The sequence below is a fragment of the Ciconia boyciana genome, chromosome 3 (genome assembly GCF_034638445.1).
Source record: "Ciconia boyciana chromosome 3, ASM3463844v1, whole genome shotgun sequence".
In the NCBI taxonomy this organism is placed as follows: Eukaryota; Metazoa; Chordata; class Aves; order Ciconiiformes; family Ciconiidae; genus Ciconia; species Ciconia boyciana.
In genome coordinates this window covers 85,802,958-85,818,931 of record NC_132936.1, presented here as the reverse complement: position 1 = coordinate 85,818,931, position 15,974 = coordinate 85,802,958, and the positions used below count along the sequence as shown (strand labels likewise).

At 37.2% G+C, this 15,974-nt stretch overlaps 1 protein-coding gene across 1 annotated transcript in view; it reads right to left on the bottom strand.

Annotated features, from left to right (window-relative positions):
• Window positions 1-15,974, bottom strand: part of RYR2 (ryanodine receptor 2) — a 437,742-nt gene that overhangs the window by 210,746 nt on the left and 211,022 nt on the right. Inside the window, exons 16-18 of the mRNA XM_072857729.1 lie at window positions 14,150-14,333; window positions 13,299-13,434; window positions 7,148-7,243 (exon numbers count right to left, since the gene is read on the bottom strand). Coding sequence (XP_072713830.1) covers window positions 7,148-7,243; window positions 13,299-13,434; window positions 14,150-14,333 — 416 coding nt within the window. The remainder of the gene's footprint in view (window positions 1-7,147; window positions 7,244-13,298; window positions 13,435-14,149; window positions 14,334-15,974) is intronic.

Sequence of the window (15,974 nt, the reverse complement as noted above, 5' to 3'; positions counted from 1 at the left end):
CTCTGTGTATGTAACAGCTATACTGGGAGCCACAGCGATGTTCTTAAAAGAGCAAACAAATAGAAACTAGCATGAAACTAAGATGTGCAAGGAAGTAAAGAACCACTAAATCTCCAGTGGCCCCTCAGTTAAATGCAATTCAAATCCCAATAAAGCAGCAGTCATTGCCATCAAGAATCACTAGCCTTAAAATGGTTCCCTGCAAGGGGGCAGTAAAACAGGCTCCCATGTGTACTGGATCAAGTCACCACTTGCTTTGGGATCTTCCACATTTGGCAAAGACAAGTATTACACGTGGGGTTCATCATTATCAGTTGCTACAGTTGTTGCCACAATGAGAAAAGTCAGAGCACTGAGGGAAAGCTGAGAAGCAGTCTTAAACCTGGAGATATGCAATTCCTATTTGCCCTGTACATCTCTCATTCTGTCTTCATCCATGTATTCAGGCCATGGTTTCAAACACTCAGCTTAACCCTTGCAAAGCAAGGTCCATAGCATGAGTCTTCTCTTCTTTGCCACACTCTTTTACTGAAAGAAAAATGTAGCAAGTAAACTCCCCTTGGTGTGGGGAAAAAATATTCATCAGACAAAAATGCTCTCTCAGTCAGAGCACTGTGGTCTTTCTTTGATCCTAGTAAGGAAGAGATCATCAGTCGCTACAGTTGAGTAAGACTAGGGTCAGCTAAGAAAAAAGTTCCAAACAGCTACTAACTGAACAGAGATTTCATTGGACCAGGCTGCCCAGGGAAGTGGTGGAGTCGCCATCCCTGGAGGTATTTAAAAGACGTGTAGATGTGGTGCTTAGGGACATGGTTTAGTGGTAGACTTGGTAGTGCTAGGTTAACGGTTGGACTTTATGATCTTAAAGGTCTTTTCCAACCTAAGCGATTCTATGATCTTATGACACAGAAATATTAGATTTGGAACAGTCTTTATGCTGAGCTGCTGCCTCCCTCTTGCCTTAACATTCCAGATTGGATCTAAAGCTTACAGAGGGGAGCAAGTGCTTTTCTGTTAGATTCCACTGGTTTTGAATAAACCACTGAAAAAAAAAAGTGTATCATAAATAAATGACAGCTAATATTTAACAATTTAAATACTGTGGTTCATCTACATAAGTGTCCTCAGTATGCATCTGAGATTTTCTGAATTTGTAAACAATAAAAACAAGCTTTTCGATTTGTAAATAATAAAAAAAATTAGAAATGCAAATTTAAGGAAAAAGAATATGTATTTTGATTTATAGGGGGAATTTTTTTTACACACACACATCTCCTTTTGTTTTTTTAAATATTTCCTGAGTAACAATACAGTCTGGAACATTATAACTAACTGATTATAAAGCCTCTCACAAACCAAAAATTAAAAATCAAAAGGTAATTGAGCAAGCATTTTAGGGACAACCAAGCAAAAATTTACAGAAAAGCTGAAAACCAGAATCTCTGAACAGAATTTAAAGTAATGAGTATAAAAAATTGTTGGAACCAATATACCTGTTTCTGCTAAGTATGAAATGCATGCTTATGCAGTGAATAATGAAATGCAATGAAATAAGTAATAACTATGGAAAAATTACAGACTGGTATTATAACCATTATTTATGAGGAATATAAATGGCCAGGAGTTCCAAGTCTAGTCTATTGTCTTTTCAGCAGAAAATCCCATCTGGAGAATTTCCCAAGTATCTTATCAAGGAAAGGAGTATTAAACACCATTAACAACTTATTGTAGAAATGACCTACCTATGCAAAGATATGCATTCATAGACTTAGGACACATTCCACTGTTATGCACCAGCAAAGACTAAAATACCTTCAAGTTCATGAATTATTTTTTTTAATTTTTAATTTCAGACCAACTTGTATTACGCTTACTTGCATTTGGATCAAGGTATACCTCTATTAAAAACAAAAGTAAAAAGACCAACACAACCAAAGAAACTGCAGACTTCAAAGAAAAAAAAATATTATCTTATAAAGGACAGAAATTGGGCTGTGCAGACTTCTTACAGAGGGATAAAAGAGATGAAGAATGTTATTAAGTAACATGTCAACAAAGATTTTAAAATTTTTTCTTTAAACTTAGATTTTAGATTACTATCCTTGTTAAGACCAAGTTACTCTGCCAGAGAGACAATGGTTACGTTTAATTTACTTGCTATTTGAAAGGTAGTTTTATTTTTCATTTCCCAAGAAAATCTGAATTAAAATGAGGATTGGAATTCCCAGTGACTTCAGTCATGGCTGCAGTCATGTGACTTCATTCAGATCTCTTCTAATCTCAGACAACCTATGGCACCATCACCTTTTATCCCAGTACTATTTAATGTTTTTTCCAGGGATCTGGAGGAAGACATGCTGTCACGACTAATAAGTGTACAGATTACTCAAGGACTGAAATGTAGTAAAGGTGGAAGGCAACAGATACAGTGACAATTTGATTTATCTGGTAAACAGATTTCAAACAAAGTGTGTTACTCAAATGTTCATGAAAGCAAGAAGATCACAGCATCTGCAGAGTAGGTTTCCCTAACAATAATGTAAACCAACATGAATGTTCAGTTACGCCATCTATTTGGTTAGGATTGCTACACCTAATATACTAGCTACAGTGACAGGATGATCAGCAAATCTCTAACTAGACACTAGTGCTATGAGCAGCTAACTGTCTGTAACACCAGCTGAGAACCAAAGTAGTGATACAGATTTAGCCTTGCATGCTCCTGTTGCCTCATATCTTGAGCAGCTGAAGGATTCAGAGCATAAACATGCCACGGCTGAAAGACAAGGTGCATGCCAGGAGTAGGAAGAAATAGCATAGTAAAACAGGTCCCCCACCGTAAAGCCACAGTTCTGCAGCAAAAAACATGAAATAAAATGCTGCAAAAATACTTCTATGAAACACTGCTGACTAGAGGAGCTTACATGGGCAAATGCCTCAAAATCTCTATACCAGCCTCCACCCCAAGAGAATAACTGACTTCTAAACTCTCTGCTTGCCCCAAGACTTCACAGAAGAAAAAACTTCCAAGAGAAGAGTCAATGTATAACTGCTCCTTGCAACTGCAGTTATCCACTGCAGATCTTGCCAATCAGCTAGTGAAGGCCACGGCAGTTCACCCTTGGCTCTGAGGGGGAGAACTCTCCTATCACTGACATTTGACAATAGTTTCCCGTGCTGTTGGTCAGTTCATCTCAGAAACAGGTTTATGACAAATAAACAAAATGCACGTGAATGTTTAATGACAGAGCTGAGGGGAACAAAAACACCTTATTCGCCTTGTTTACTATAGGACACATCTGTTCTCATGGCTGCTGCTGGTCCTTTGAAGACTACTGAGGTAAGAAATTTGATAATATATACCAAATGGTGATCTGCAGCTGAGACAACTCCAATTTTTACTTGGAATATTCAGTGATAGCAGGATATTTCTCATGTATTAATGCCACAGCAAAAGGCTGATGAGAACAACTGTGTTATGCCTGTGACATTTCTTTTCAAATGTTTACCAGTCTAATATAAACCGAAGAACTTCTACAATGGGAGACATCTTCCCTTCCTGGCATTCCTCCCTTAAGATCTCAATGAATCCAAGGACACATCTATCTATGGCAGAAGTATGATGCAGGAGTGAGAAGAACAGGACGGGAAAGGAAATTTTAATTCCTGAGGACAACTCTGTAATCAATGAAAAATTATTGTTGAAAGGAAGATTATGGTGTTCCTTCCAGCTCATGAAACAACACACAACACTAAAACAACAAGATGATGGGAATAAACTACAAATATGTAACCAGAAAGGTGCGTTACATTGTTCTCACTGTTGTTGTAACTATTCTGCCCATTGGTCTGACTACAAACCTTCCTGCCTTTTGAACTTAGTGTAGCATAATTACAGAAAAACAAGGCTTGAAAGACTCTCAAGAGGCCATCTTCCAACAAAACACTAACAAATATTATATATAATGCAAAACAGTCACAACTGCAACTGGAAAACATTTCTTAGTCTGTGACTCTGAAATGGGTCCAGCTGGGTGAGAGCAGAGAACAGAAGAGGGGAGGGAGGGGAAATTATATGTATTAATAGTAATGACAAAGCAAAGCACACATGAACTACAGAGACATGAAAAAAACAGACAATAAAAATTTAAAACACAGCAATTGCTACACATTGAATATTTTCCAAATCTGTTGCTTTTCCTGCAGTGGATTCAAAATACCTTCCGTGTGCTATTAATAATTAGCTCCTGAAATCCACCTTGATACCTACACTTACTGTGGAAAGATAAACATGAACCAGAAACAGAAGATCAAAGAATATCAGACAAGGGATATCAATTACAGTAGCTAGAACCAGGCAATAAAAAAAGAGACAGGTTAAGACAAGTCTCTATCTGGTATTACGTTAAAACTATTACTACATTTAATACAAGAGGTTCTGTTAAATTGGTTGGACTACAATTCTGAGCATTGCAGATTAATACAAATTATACAGGACATCACATATATTTATACTGCAATGTTCTTATATTCAAATTACAAAGAAAAATATAAATTAGAAGTATATTAACATTCATTAAAAAAATGAAACAAACTATTGAAATTGAGAATGCCTGTGGTAGCACAAGCATTACAAAATTGTCTTTAGCTTCTTGGCTGCTTACAATTCTTCTCTCCACAGGACTATTTTTTACTCATTATTGACTTAAAACAGAATTTTCTCAACTTCTATACTAGAAGGTATATTCCAAATAAATTTCTTACAAACATTTAGTGATTTCTCCTAGAAGTGCAACTTAAGATTTGTATAATGGCAAAAAAAAATATATGCTTCTAGATTATGTTAATGACTTATATTAAAAGTTGAAATGTCTCAAACCAAAATTGCTTTTACTGTGTTATTATTTCATATGTTAACATTACTGAGCATTACATGTACAACTTCTCCAATTAGTATTATTTATATTTCTATGCTTTCTTCTTCACTTTTAGTTACAGGGAGGAATAATTTGCAAGACAAATTCCTTATCAGGTGTAAGAGCTTAATTTAGACTTTGAGCTCCTGTTTGCTGTTTAACTTTTCTGTCAGTGCATATGTGTGCAGCAAATAAAGCTTTCCGTAAGGAGCTGTTAACATTTTTCTTATTTCACTTCTTTCATAATTTCTTTATTTTCATGTCCTATGATTCACTTAATTGGCAAATCAGATATTAAAACACCTCACCACATCAGATCCATGTTTTCAGTTACTTCTGTAACACATAGAACTCCAAGTATTACATTGGTAAGAATAAAATTTAGAACACTGGCCTTACACTACACATGTTTTTTTTATTCCAATAAATACTTTTCCTAATCTTGAAAAACAAGGGGGGGGAGGGGGAAGTGGAATCAGGCTGCAGTGTCATTTCTTACTAACAGTATTACTTTGGGTTTTGATCTTTATGTAATCACCATCAAAAAAAGCATGCTTGAAGAGTGTCAAAAATCAGTCTTAAGAGTCCAGAACTAGTCACTCTATTTGAATCTCATTTCTTAGCTGCTGGGTCCAAGTTTGATTACTGACTACTGTTCAGATGCCTAGACGACACAATTTTGGCATATTCTTATGGTGAAATGAACAGTAATTAAATCTTCATGCAAGAAGAAAAGAAAAAGGTTGTATTTATATCAGTAAAATGGGGCAAAAGACTCAAGTATCACCCATGAAATCAACACTATTAATTGCCAAAACATAGTCCTAGTATCTCTTCAGTAACTTCGAGATACACTTAGCAGAGGTTCTTTAATGCAGTGAGATTTGTCTACCATCTGCTTACAAAATAAAACTACAGTTTCAAACACATACTTTTAAAGAAAATAGAGTAGTATATTTTAAAAAAAGAATAATAATTTTTCTAATAAGTACTGAAGACTATGGGTTTTTAAATAACCACATGCCAAATGTGGTAATCCAGATAACTACCTTTAAGGTGCTGTTATAGACTACAATCATGTTATAACTACATTTAAGACAATAAAGAGGTAGACAGTAGCAAGCTGTCAATGCCAGTAGGAATCATACATCACCAAGAGAAATTCTTAAGATATTATTTACATTCACCTAATGTGCAGTGTTCATACGACTTATTTCTTATTCTGCTCAAAAAGTGTATTTTTCCAATATAGTCCAAAGAGGATTTTTGATCAAGTTTAGTTGCAATATTTTTTTAAAAAATCCATTGGAAACTTAAAAATACCATGTATTTGGTTGGCAGAGTAGGTTTACAGAGAACAGATTGCTTCCAAGTAAATGGAAACCAGGATCACCATTTCAGTGAGAAGTACAGTACAGCTCAGCATAGCTTCATTTACTTTCACTCTGAGCAACCCAGAGATCAACTGTATCTCATAGATACTAAGGGGTTAACATAGTGGTTCAGGAGGAAGATCAGACATTACGTAATGACAAAGAAAATAAACAAGCTAGCTTAAAGAATTTGTGTCTAAAGTGAGACAGAATTCCTAGATTCTCAAATCATAAATGTGTTTCAGGCATGCTCCTTCTTGTTAACTTCAAACGGAAGATCAGACCTCAGGAGTGAGAGAGGTGATTAAAAGGAGAATGTGTATGCAATAAGGAGGTAACATTGTTACATGCAAACATATAAGTATTTTCTGAAGACCCATCTATTACACATACTCAAGTAGAATACATGAACCTCCCTCTATAACCACCAGAGTCCTTCAAGAAGAGACAAATTATATCCATTCCATACAGTTTATAATTACATTTAGTTTAATGCAAATCCTGAAAAACATGCAGACTTCCAAAGAGAAGGGAAGGGAAGGTACTAGAATTAGAGAGAAAGCGACTTAACACAACTGAAACTGTAGAACAACTGTTTCGCCAAATGGTTTGTTTGCCTGAATTAAAAGATAACATTACAACCAACTGGCCAAGAAAAAGGAAAGACTGCCAGAATTTAAGGTAGAACTACAACAGAAATCAACATGTAAAAATGTTACAAATATAAATCGCACCTTATTAATATAATTTACTCCCTCAAAGGAAGAACTTCATGATAATTAGACTAACAAGTATATCGCCAATTTTAAAGAATGAAAAACTGGTCAAATAAGTAAGTTAAAATACTAAAAAGCATACCAGAAGAGGCTTCCAGTCTTTCTAATCTGCTGATCAACCAATCAAGAGATCCAGAAAATTGAGCACAGTTTTTACGATTCCCTCGAATCAGAGCCGCTATTGGAAAGAGAGGAAAAAAAAATAAATCACAATTATAAGTCCATTTAAATTAAAAGAATCCCCGTCTTTTCTTTCCAGGAAGGATCCAGTAAGATAGATTCTTAATCTTTAATTATTTATGTTCTTGATTTAAATTTAAGTAACATGAGTGATGGTTAGATTTAAGCATAAGAAATACCCTTGGCATCAAATTGACCTTTAAGGTATTTGAATTATTCTGGCTTTACAATCACAATAATCCCTGCAAAATGCTCTACATGAAGTAGCCAGTATTGACACCACAAAAGTCAGCTGCTACTGTAGAAACAAATTTCTGTAAAACAGTATTCTTGTAATGACAGGAAACATTGGAAGAGCAGAATGTGAACCCAACAACATAGGTGATGAATGTAAATTATTTTCTATTGATACAATACCTTTGTTCAAGAATAATAGGAACTAAAACAAGAGAGATGTCCAGGAACTCTTTGTCATACTTTTCACAGGGCTGTAGGGAGGAAGTAACTGGTCTGAAACTGTTTCACCCTCATGCTTTAAGCTGAAGACTGAAGTAGACTGAATGCATACACTGACTTGGTGGGTATAACTGACTAGAAACCTCACTGAGCACTGTAGATACCCACAAGCCTGCCCTGTCCTGGAATACATGTGTTTGCATGTATGTGCATACACACAAGCTCTCAGAGAAGCATCTGTTCTACTCCAAAAAAAGAGTGAGGCACTAACATTTCTGTTTGGTGTGTGGAACAGTGCAAACTGCTTTTCTTAAGATTGTTTTCCAATTCTGCCAACAAAATATTTCAACCTGAAATTTCTATGGTTATTTTCAGCAGCAGAGACTGTCGGCCCTGCTAAGAAGCAATGGCCTCTTAAAAAAATCTATGTTTTATTGCTGCAGAAATTCCCTATATTATATTGCAACTATGTTTTTATGCTGCTTCATTTGTAAAAAGTTAAATTACAGACTTGTGCTATAAATATGATATGAAACTGTATCTGCAGAGGGGAAAAGCAATCTTGCAGTTAGTTGCAAACAAGTCGCTGCACTGACAGTTTTGTATCATGAGGAAAGAGATCAAAATCCAATTGCTTCATGGCCAAAAACAAAACAAAAACAAAACAACAACACAAACCCCCAAACCAACAAACAAACCAACCCAAAAAACCCAAAAAAAACCAAAAACCAACCCCTAACAAGCAAAACAAACAAACAAAACCCCCATTCTTTTGCTGTATTATATGATACCAAATCTATACCCTGAAATCTTACATAGTTAATTAATCATGAACATAGTAATTTGAAAATAGTTGGGAATCATAAGAGGAGGAGCATCTTGTTAAAAGACACCAATTAGAACTAAGGAACACCTGTTTCTATGACTTTTTTTATTGATTATAGGCAAACCACACAATCTCACTGTGTTTCAGGTACAAATATAAAATGAAGGCAGTAATAGTTCACTGCTTAACATGACATCAATAAATTTAACTCCATTAACAGTAATAAGACACTGATGGTTTCATAAATGCAGCTAAGCAGAAGTTTGTGAAAGGTTAGTATTCAGTGGTTAAAGCTGTGCATTAAATGACACACACAGCCACTCCACATTGAAAACAAAAAATAATATTCAACAGTTGCTTCTTTTATTGCCCACTACTCTGAACAAGCCTAGCACACAGTTTTAAAGATATAAAAAACAAAATGAGGATGTGGTCAGTCAGATATTAAAGTCACATCATTACATATACCTCCTGCGCATCTTTGGTGATACAAAAGGATCAAATACAAGTTCAGAGTGATTGTATGTATTTGTAATAGAGGAAGGACAGATGCCTTAGTAGATATATGGCAATCATTTTAAATTGAAAGAGGGTAGATTTAGATTGGATATAAGGAAGGAATTTTTTACGATGAGGGTGGTCGGACTAGATGATCTTTAAAGGTTCCTTGCGACCCAAACCATTTTATGATTCTACGATTTTTATATGCGATAGTATCCAGTCTCAACTCAAAGTCTGTAAATGCCTCCATTCTTGTCACAGTGAAATATATCACAATGTCAATGACATGACAAAAGCCATGAATCACAGCATCACAGTTTACTTTTATTTATGTTCAGACTTAAAAACAAAGTACTGTTCGCTGAAGCAAGACTAAGCAAGCAATATCCATTTGTCATCCATGCTATTACTGTACAGCTCCAGCATTATTCAGAACAGAGCAATGTACAAATTCATTATAGCCAGATCAAAGCCAGGCTTCTTAAACATTAGCTGCCAGAAGATAATGCAGTTAGGGAAGTCACATAAGGGGGTGGAGGGGCACAGAGACTGGGAAAGCCAAAATAATCTTGTGCACTCTTCTTCTCACTACAAGTCCATGGAAACAATACTTGGTACAGGACAAGTAGGCTCTTTCAGAAGGTATTTTCTGGCCTTGTCAATTGGAAATTTCAGACTTCCACAGAAATGATTCCGCAATCAAGCCACTACTTCCTCTGGTTTATCTGAGCTGTGCTTAATGTAACAAGAGATAAAACACTAAACTGCTACAAAAACTTCAACACTCCCCTACATCTACGAATAACCCAACCACAGACTTTTGTACTCCATCGTCTACACTCTAAAAGGTCATCAGTTGATTTCATTGAGACATTAACTCTCTGGACCTAGTCTAGATACTTTTAAATGTTTATAATTCCTGCCGTAACTTCTTTAATTGATTCTCAATAACTCAACTAGCATTAGTATACATGAAACAATCACCTTTAAAAAAAAGCCTAAAGTAGATTCACTTTACTTAGTGGGCATATATGAGCTGAAAAATAGATTAAGATGTAAAAATTTTACCAGTGTTCCTTCTAGATGATCTTTTTATCTCAGGGTTGGAAAAGCAGACATCCCTAAAAATTACATTATATAATGTCACATTTTCAAGCATTCATTCATGCATTAGGGTGAGTAAAGAGAGAAGTAGAGGGAGGGAAAACATAACAGTAATACTGGTGTGATGAGAAGCTCACACTAAGATTTAGTATCATTTTCACTGTGAAAGCTTAGTTTAGTTTCATGCATCTTTTCCAAATTTTAACTGTTAAGATAGTATCTGCTACCCCTTCTGCCTGTCAACAGTTGAGCTACCTTCAAAAAATTTGGACTAAACAATCTGGTTGCTTGCAAGTGTGAAGATAGCCAAAGCTATATGGGTTTGTTTTGTTTCGTTGAAATATAGTTAAAACAGCAAGAAATAGTTTCTTCATTTTCTATAACAGCCAATAGTGTTCTGAAGGAAGACAGATGTTGGCAAAGATAAGTGAAGAATGGACCTGTAACATGCAAACAAACTGGAGAAAGGCCTATACCAGTTTGAAAAACAAGACATGAGGAAAAAAAAAAGAGGGAAAGGATCTGGACACTCCACTCAAGAACCTACAATATAATTCACATTCCCAAGTCATAAAATTTCTCCATCATCAAATATCATAAATCCACTGGCAAAAACTCCCATCTACCTCTGAAGCAATTCTTCATATAGAATTACAGTACAAAGGACAACAGCGTACCATTGTTACAAATTACTCTTAGCTGAAACCAAAGCAGCCTGATGTATCTGAAGTTCCAGTCCTGCTTTTGGCCCACATGCTAGCTGACTCACTTGTCACTATGCTGCAGGTTACAGAACTGGAGAGAGGTGTATAGAGGGTGTATTTAGCTTACAACTATAAAAACCATGGAAATCAAAAACATTAAAATTACTTTATAATGTTCATAAAATCTAGCAATCCGATGCTAGGAAACGCCACTTTTGGTCACCCTCCCAACCTGTGCGTATGCATCATGCTACAATCTTCAACTACATAGAGGTGGTAGATCTCAGCAACTCCTCAACCAGAGTCACAGCCACAGGAATTGCCTTGTACTCTAACAGCCTGTGGCAAGAATGGTGACAGCAGCCACTGTTCAGCTAGCTCTTTCCATAATTTCTCGGAACAAAGGAGAGGGTTTCTGGTTGTCTCAATGCTATTTACTGTGTCAACTTCTATTTCCTCTGACAGAAAAGGTGGTGGGCCAGACAGAAGCACCTCATTGGTTTTATCAAAGGCTGCACACCATATGCTGGTTACCTTTTTATTCCTTCCAAGATTATTTTCTTCTTCAAGAGTACAAGATGATGGACCTACTTTGACTATGGAAAAGCTTTGTAACAGTACTATATACAGAACGCCTGTTTCAGTTGCCTCACTTAGCTGATGGGTAGTAAGGAGAGTTTATGTGAAGTGAGGCATGCTATTAAAATTTCATTTTCTGTGCCTCTGAATTTGGAGGAATGCAAGTTTTCAGTATGCCTTGCACACATGAAATACTGCTGAATATTCTGAAAAAAGGTTGGATCCCACAGCTCTTAGTTTGGGAACTAGGATTGGTAGAGTCTTTTTACCTACTTTTCTCTCTGTATCTGTTCCTCTGAGTGAATGGGAAATAATACCTTCTATTTGTCTTATTACAGAAGTTTCCAACAGAACACTTATTAATAGTTCTAGTTATTCAGATCACTAATCATAAATAGCACAAAAGAACTCCAAGATAATAGCTTTGTTTTCCAAACATGAATTAAAAGTCTCACAATAAATAAGGTTCAATGCCAGACACTGAGTAGCAAAGAGAAAACTAAGTATTATAAGTACCAGTAATAAATGAGCACTAAATAAGGAATGGTTCCTATAGAAAAACTAGTATATGATCATGTTTCACAATGCATACCCACAAAAGAGCCATTCTATACTTACTACATTCATCTGGGCACTTCCTAACCACTTGACTCACTTCATTTTGCAAACTGAGTATTCAGTTGTGGAGTTTTTAATGGAATTGATGTATAACATAACATTACTTGTATACCTTTTCAATACCAAACTTCCCAGGAGTGAGATTTTATGAGTGTAAATGATACATAAAATGCTTTATGTTTTACTAGAAAGTAAGATAACAATCTTGCATGAGGACTTTGCCCAAACTCAAGCTTTTGCCAAAACACATGCAAGTTCAAAGGCAAGCAGGCCCTCACATTAACACTGGTGTGTAACAGAAAGCAAACAGCATAGGCCCACGTTTGCAGCCTGCACAAAGGACTGCTTAATAGTGGTGACACATTACTGTCCTCAGTCACTTAAGGTCAATGTTAACATTATTTAGGCTTACTTATGGCACTGAGAAAACCTGATGACAGCGGAAGAAGGAATTGGCCTCTTAGGCAGTACAGTTTCCTTTGGTAGACAATTAACAACTTGGCAGGAGTGAATATGCAGGGAGCTATAGTAGTGGATTAATAACACTATATAATGAGTCACAGCAGAACATAAATAGCAAATGCAGTTCAAACTGGTGAACAAAGAAATCAGGCAATTAAATGCTACTACCTGAATAGAAATTTGACCAGGACACCAACACTTAGATACTTACAGAAGGTATTATGAGATTTTCAGTGACTGCAGGTGGACAAGACCTTCATGATATACTGTGTCTAAAAGAGTGTACCTTTCCATGGCACACTGTATCCTCGTATAATGCTGGAGTCACTGGCCATTACTGACTAATAAGAGAGGTCTTGGTTATAGAAGCTTTAGATTGATGTTGCAGTTCTGCAGCCAGACGTGTGAAAAATCACAGACTTCTACAAAACTGACCACAATGTCATGGCTCCTTAACACAGGAATGACATATTCACATATATTTTTTTCATGCATTTTTGGGCAGCATACAAGATACATCAGCAATATGATGATATGAAAAAGCAATCATTCATTTAATTGAAGTCAGAAACATGTTATTTATCATAATAACTATTATTAGAAAAATCACATTATTTCCGTATTTTCAGTGTATTTTATTCTTAACCACATGCAAGGACCTGGAAATGCAAAAATCTTGTTTAATTTGTATCCTAAATTTCTACACAGTGGAAAGCCTTCTATACTAAAACAGGTACATGTTTTTTTTCATCTGAGTATTATTTTGAGCTAAAACAATCCAAGTAACCCATAATATGTCTTACCTAGTAATTCATACAAAGAATTCAGAATAGATTTCCATGCTTCTCCAGCTTCCTTTCCAGCTACATCTGCAAAATGAGCTGCACTGCTGTATACATTCAAGCGATCAATACATTCAAGAACAAGGTTGATCATACCCTAAAAAATGGAAAGGCTCAGATTGTCAGAGAAAAAAAAAAGTATTGTTTAGGTGCAAACACATAAGATTTTCAGAAATCTAAGAAAAACAAAACATGAAAGGCAGGATATGCAAAACACAGGAATATACACAGGGAGTCAGACAAGTGGAGTCAAACAAGCAATCCCTATGGAAAAGTTTTCCTTGACTGTGATAATAAAGATTTTCCATTTAGGATGGTCAAAATAAAACAAAAAATAAACAGCATTCCAGACATAATTTTAGGCAAGTTTCTATTCTAGAAGGTATTCAGGCATCTGACTAATTATAGGCAACTATCACTACCAGAGAATAACAGACAATATTAAACAAAATACTTAAAGCACACTTATTAAACCAAAACATCCTTCTGCATCAAGAGATTAAACTAAACAGAAGAAACTAATTCACATATAAGGAGTAAATTATGGTTAGAATTCAGGGCACAAGGTCATACTAATATCTAATTTTTTAAAAAAAAAGGAAAAGGAAGTAAGGCCTTAAATGTATTTCTTTAAATATACAAGAAAATCAACAGATCTGAAGAGATTACAAATGTAGCAAATAGTTTGACTCTTACAGGACAAAAAAACCACTGCAAACGTACTCCAGATTAGACATCAACACTACAGACACTGCGAAAGAATACTTGCAGACAACATGGTGGAAAGTGAGGAGTAAAACTGGGAGAAGTACCTCTTCCTGGAAGAGGTTCTGGCGATTCTTCAGTGCTCGGAGCCTGTTTTGTTTGTCTTCATGCTCCAAATGTTCATCAGGGGGGTGAAAGTAGCCAATCAAGTCCTGAAGGCTCAGACTGACTGATTCGATAGGCAAATCGATGGTGGAAGACTTCACTTTCTTGCTGAGAGCATCAAGGCCCCTACAAGAAGATGCAAAGTCTCCTGAGTATTGGAAATTAATTTATTTCATCCTTTAATCTCTTCACTGGTTTCAAAGCAAAGTTTGTTTAGATGCCAAAGCTCAATTCATTTTCTGAGAGCTACATAACTTCTCAGCAATGATTTACGTCCACCCCATTCTCCACTTAATGATCCACCCCTCCTTCCCAAACATAAACTGGAAGCATCAAAAATGTTGTTTCCCTTAAATTTTTTTTAAATCCAGAAAACACATTTTAATATTCTTCCTAGGCATTTAGCAGTATCAGAGGCAGACCAAAAGATGAAGAGAAGTTATTGTAAACCTGTTCAAAGTGTAATGAGGCTGGAATAGACAGAAGTCAAAGAACCAGTCCTACGGTGCCGAAGAGGGCCCAGCTAGCCCGTACACACTCTCAAGCGTGTCTCTAACCTGTTCTTAAGCCATCTTCAGTGCCGGAAGATGCAGCTCTTCCACACACTCTGTCCCAGCACTTCGTTAGTCTTTTTGTTTCCCTGATACACAATTCAAGCTTGGCCTTGCTGTAGTCTATGACCATCATCTCCTAGAAGTGGGAGGCAGACCGTTCTCATCCATGTTGCACCTGCCCCTTGCTTAGCTGAATCCCCAACAGACCCCATAATCCAATTTTTCCTCAGCGCCATGCTTTCCGGACCCCTGATATACCTTTCTCCTCCATTTAAACCTCATCTTTCTTGAAATGCGGCTGTTGCAGCTGAGACCTCACCAGTGCCACACAGCAAGTGGAAGCCGAGGGCTTTCCCTTGCACCTCCCTGGCTCCCCTCAGGAAGGCGGTAGTGGGCAGGGGGGCTGCCCCAGCCAGGGCCTGCAGGAGGCCCACCATAACCTTCTGGAAGGAGCTGGAGGGGCCACGAGGGGCAAAAAAAACAGGGGTGCTGAGGGTCTGTGAACATAGCGCCCATCCTCTATGGAGGAGGGGAGGAGGGAGGGAGGGAAAGACCCGCAGGATCCTGAAATTCTGCAGGAGCCAGCCAGCGCCCTGAAGCGGTGGGAGAGGAGCAGCCCTGAAGGGAAGGGCCCACCCTAGTGGCACGCAGCAGGGGAGAGTGGGAGGAGGGGGCTTATTTGATACTCATGATTTCTCTTTTGACTCATTCTCAATTCTGCCATTGTAAAAAGGTTTTTTTGCTAGCATATTTTTGAGTAAAACCCAGCTATGTAGCAAAGAGGTCCTTTTTGTTTTCACCAGTGCTCCATTTATGCTGACCTAAAGACCACCGAACTTCAGCTGGCAGAGGAGCCCGCCATGTCCACATGGGCACCCTCCCAGCCCTGTGCTTATCTCCCTCTTTTCTTTCATTAGAGGCACCAAAGGTCCCTGCAACCCAACCCAACCCACGACCGTCCTCGCCAGTCCTCTCTACCAAGCTGCATAGCACCCTGCTTGCTCCCAGGATTCCTCTCCAGGCCATCATATGGAGCAGAAGCCCCATTTTATACTCTGCTTTTTGCTGGATTAAGACAACATTGATAAGGGGTGGGTGGGGGTGGGGATGGTTGGGTTTTTTGGTGTTTTGGGGCGGCGGTTCTGTTGGTTTTTGTTTTGTTGTGTTTTGGGTTTTTTAACTGGCATGTCACTCTGTATTTTCATCTCAAATG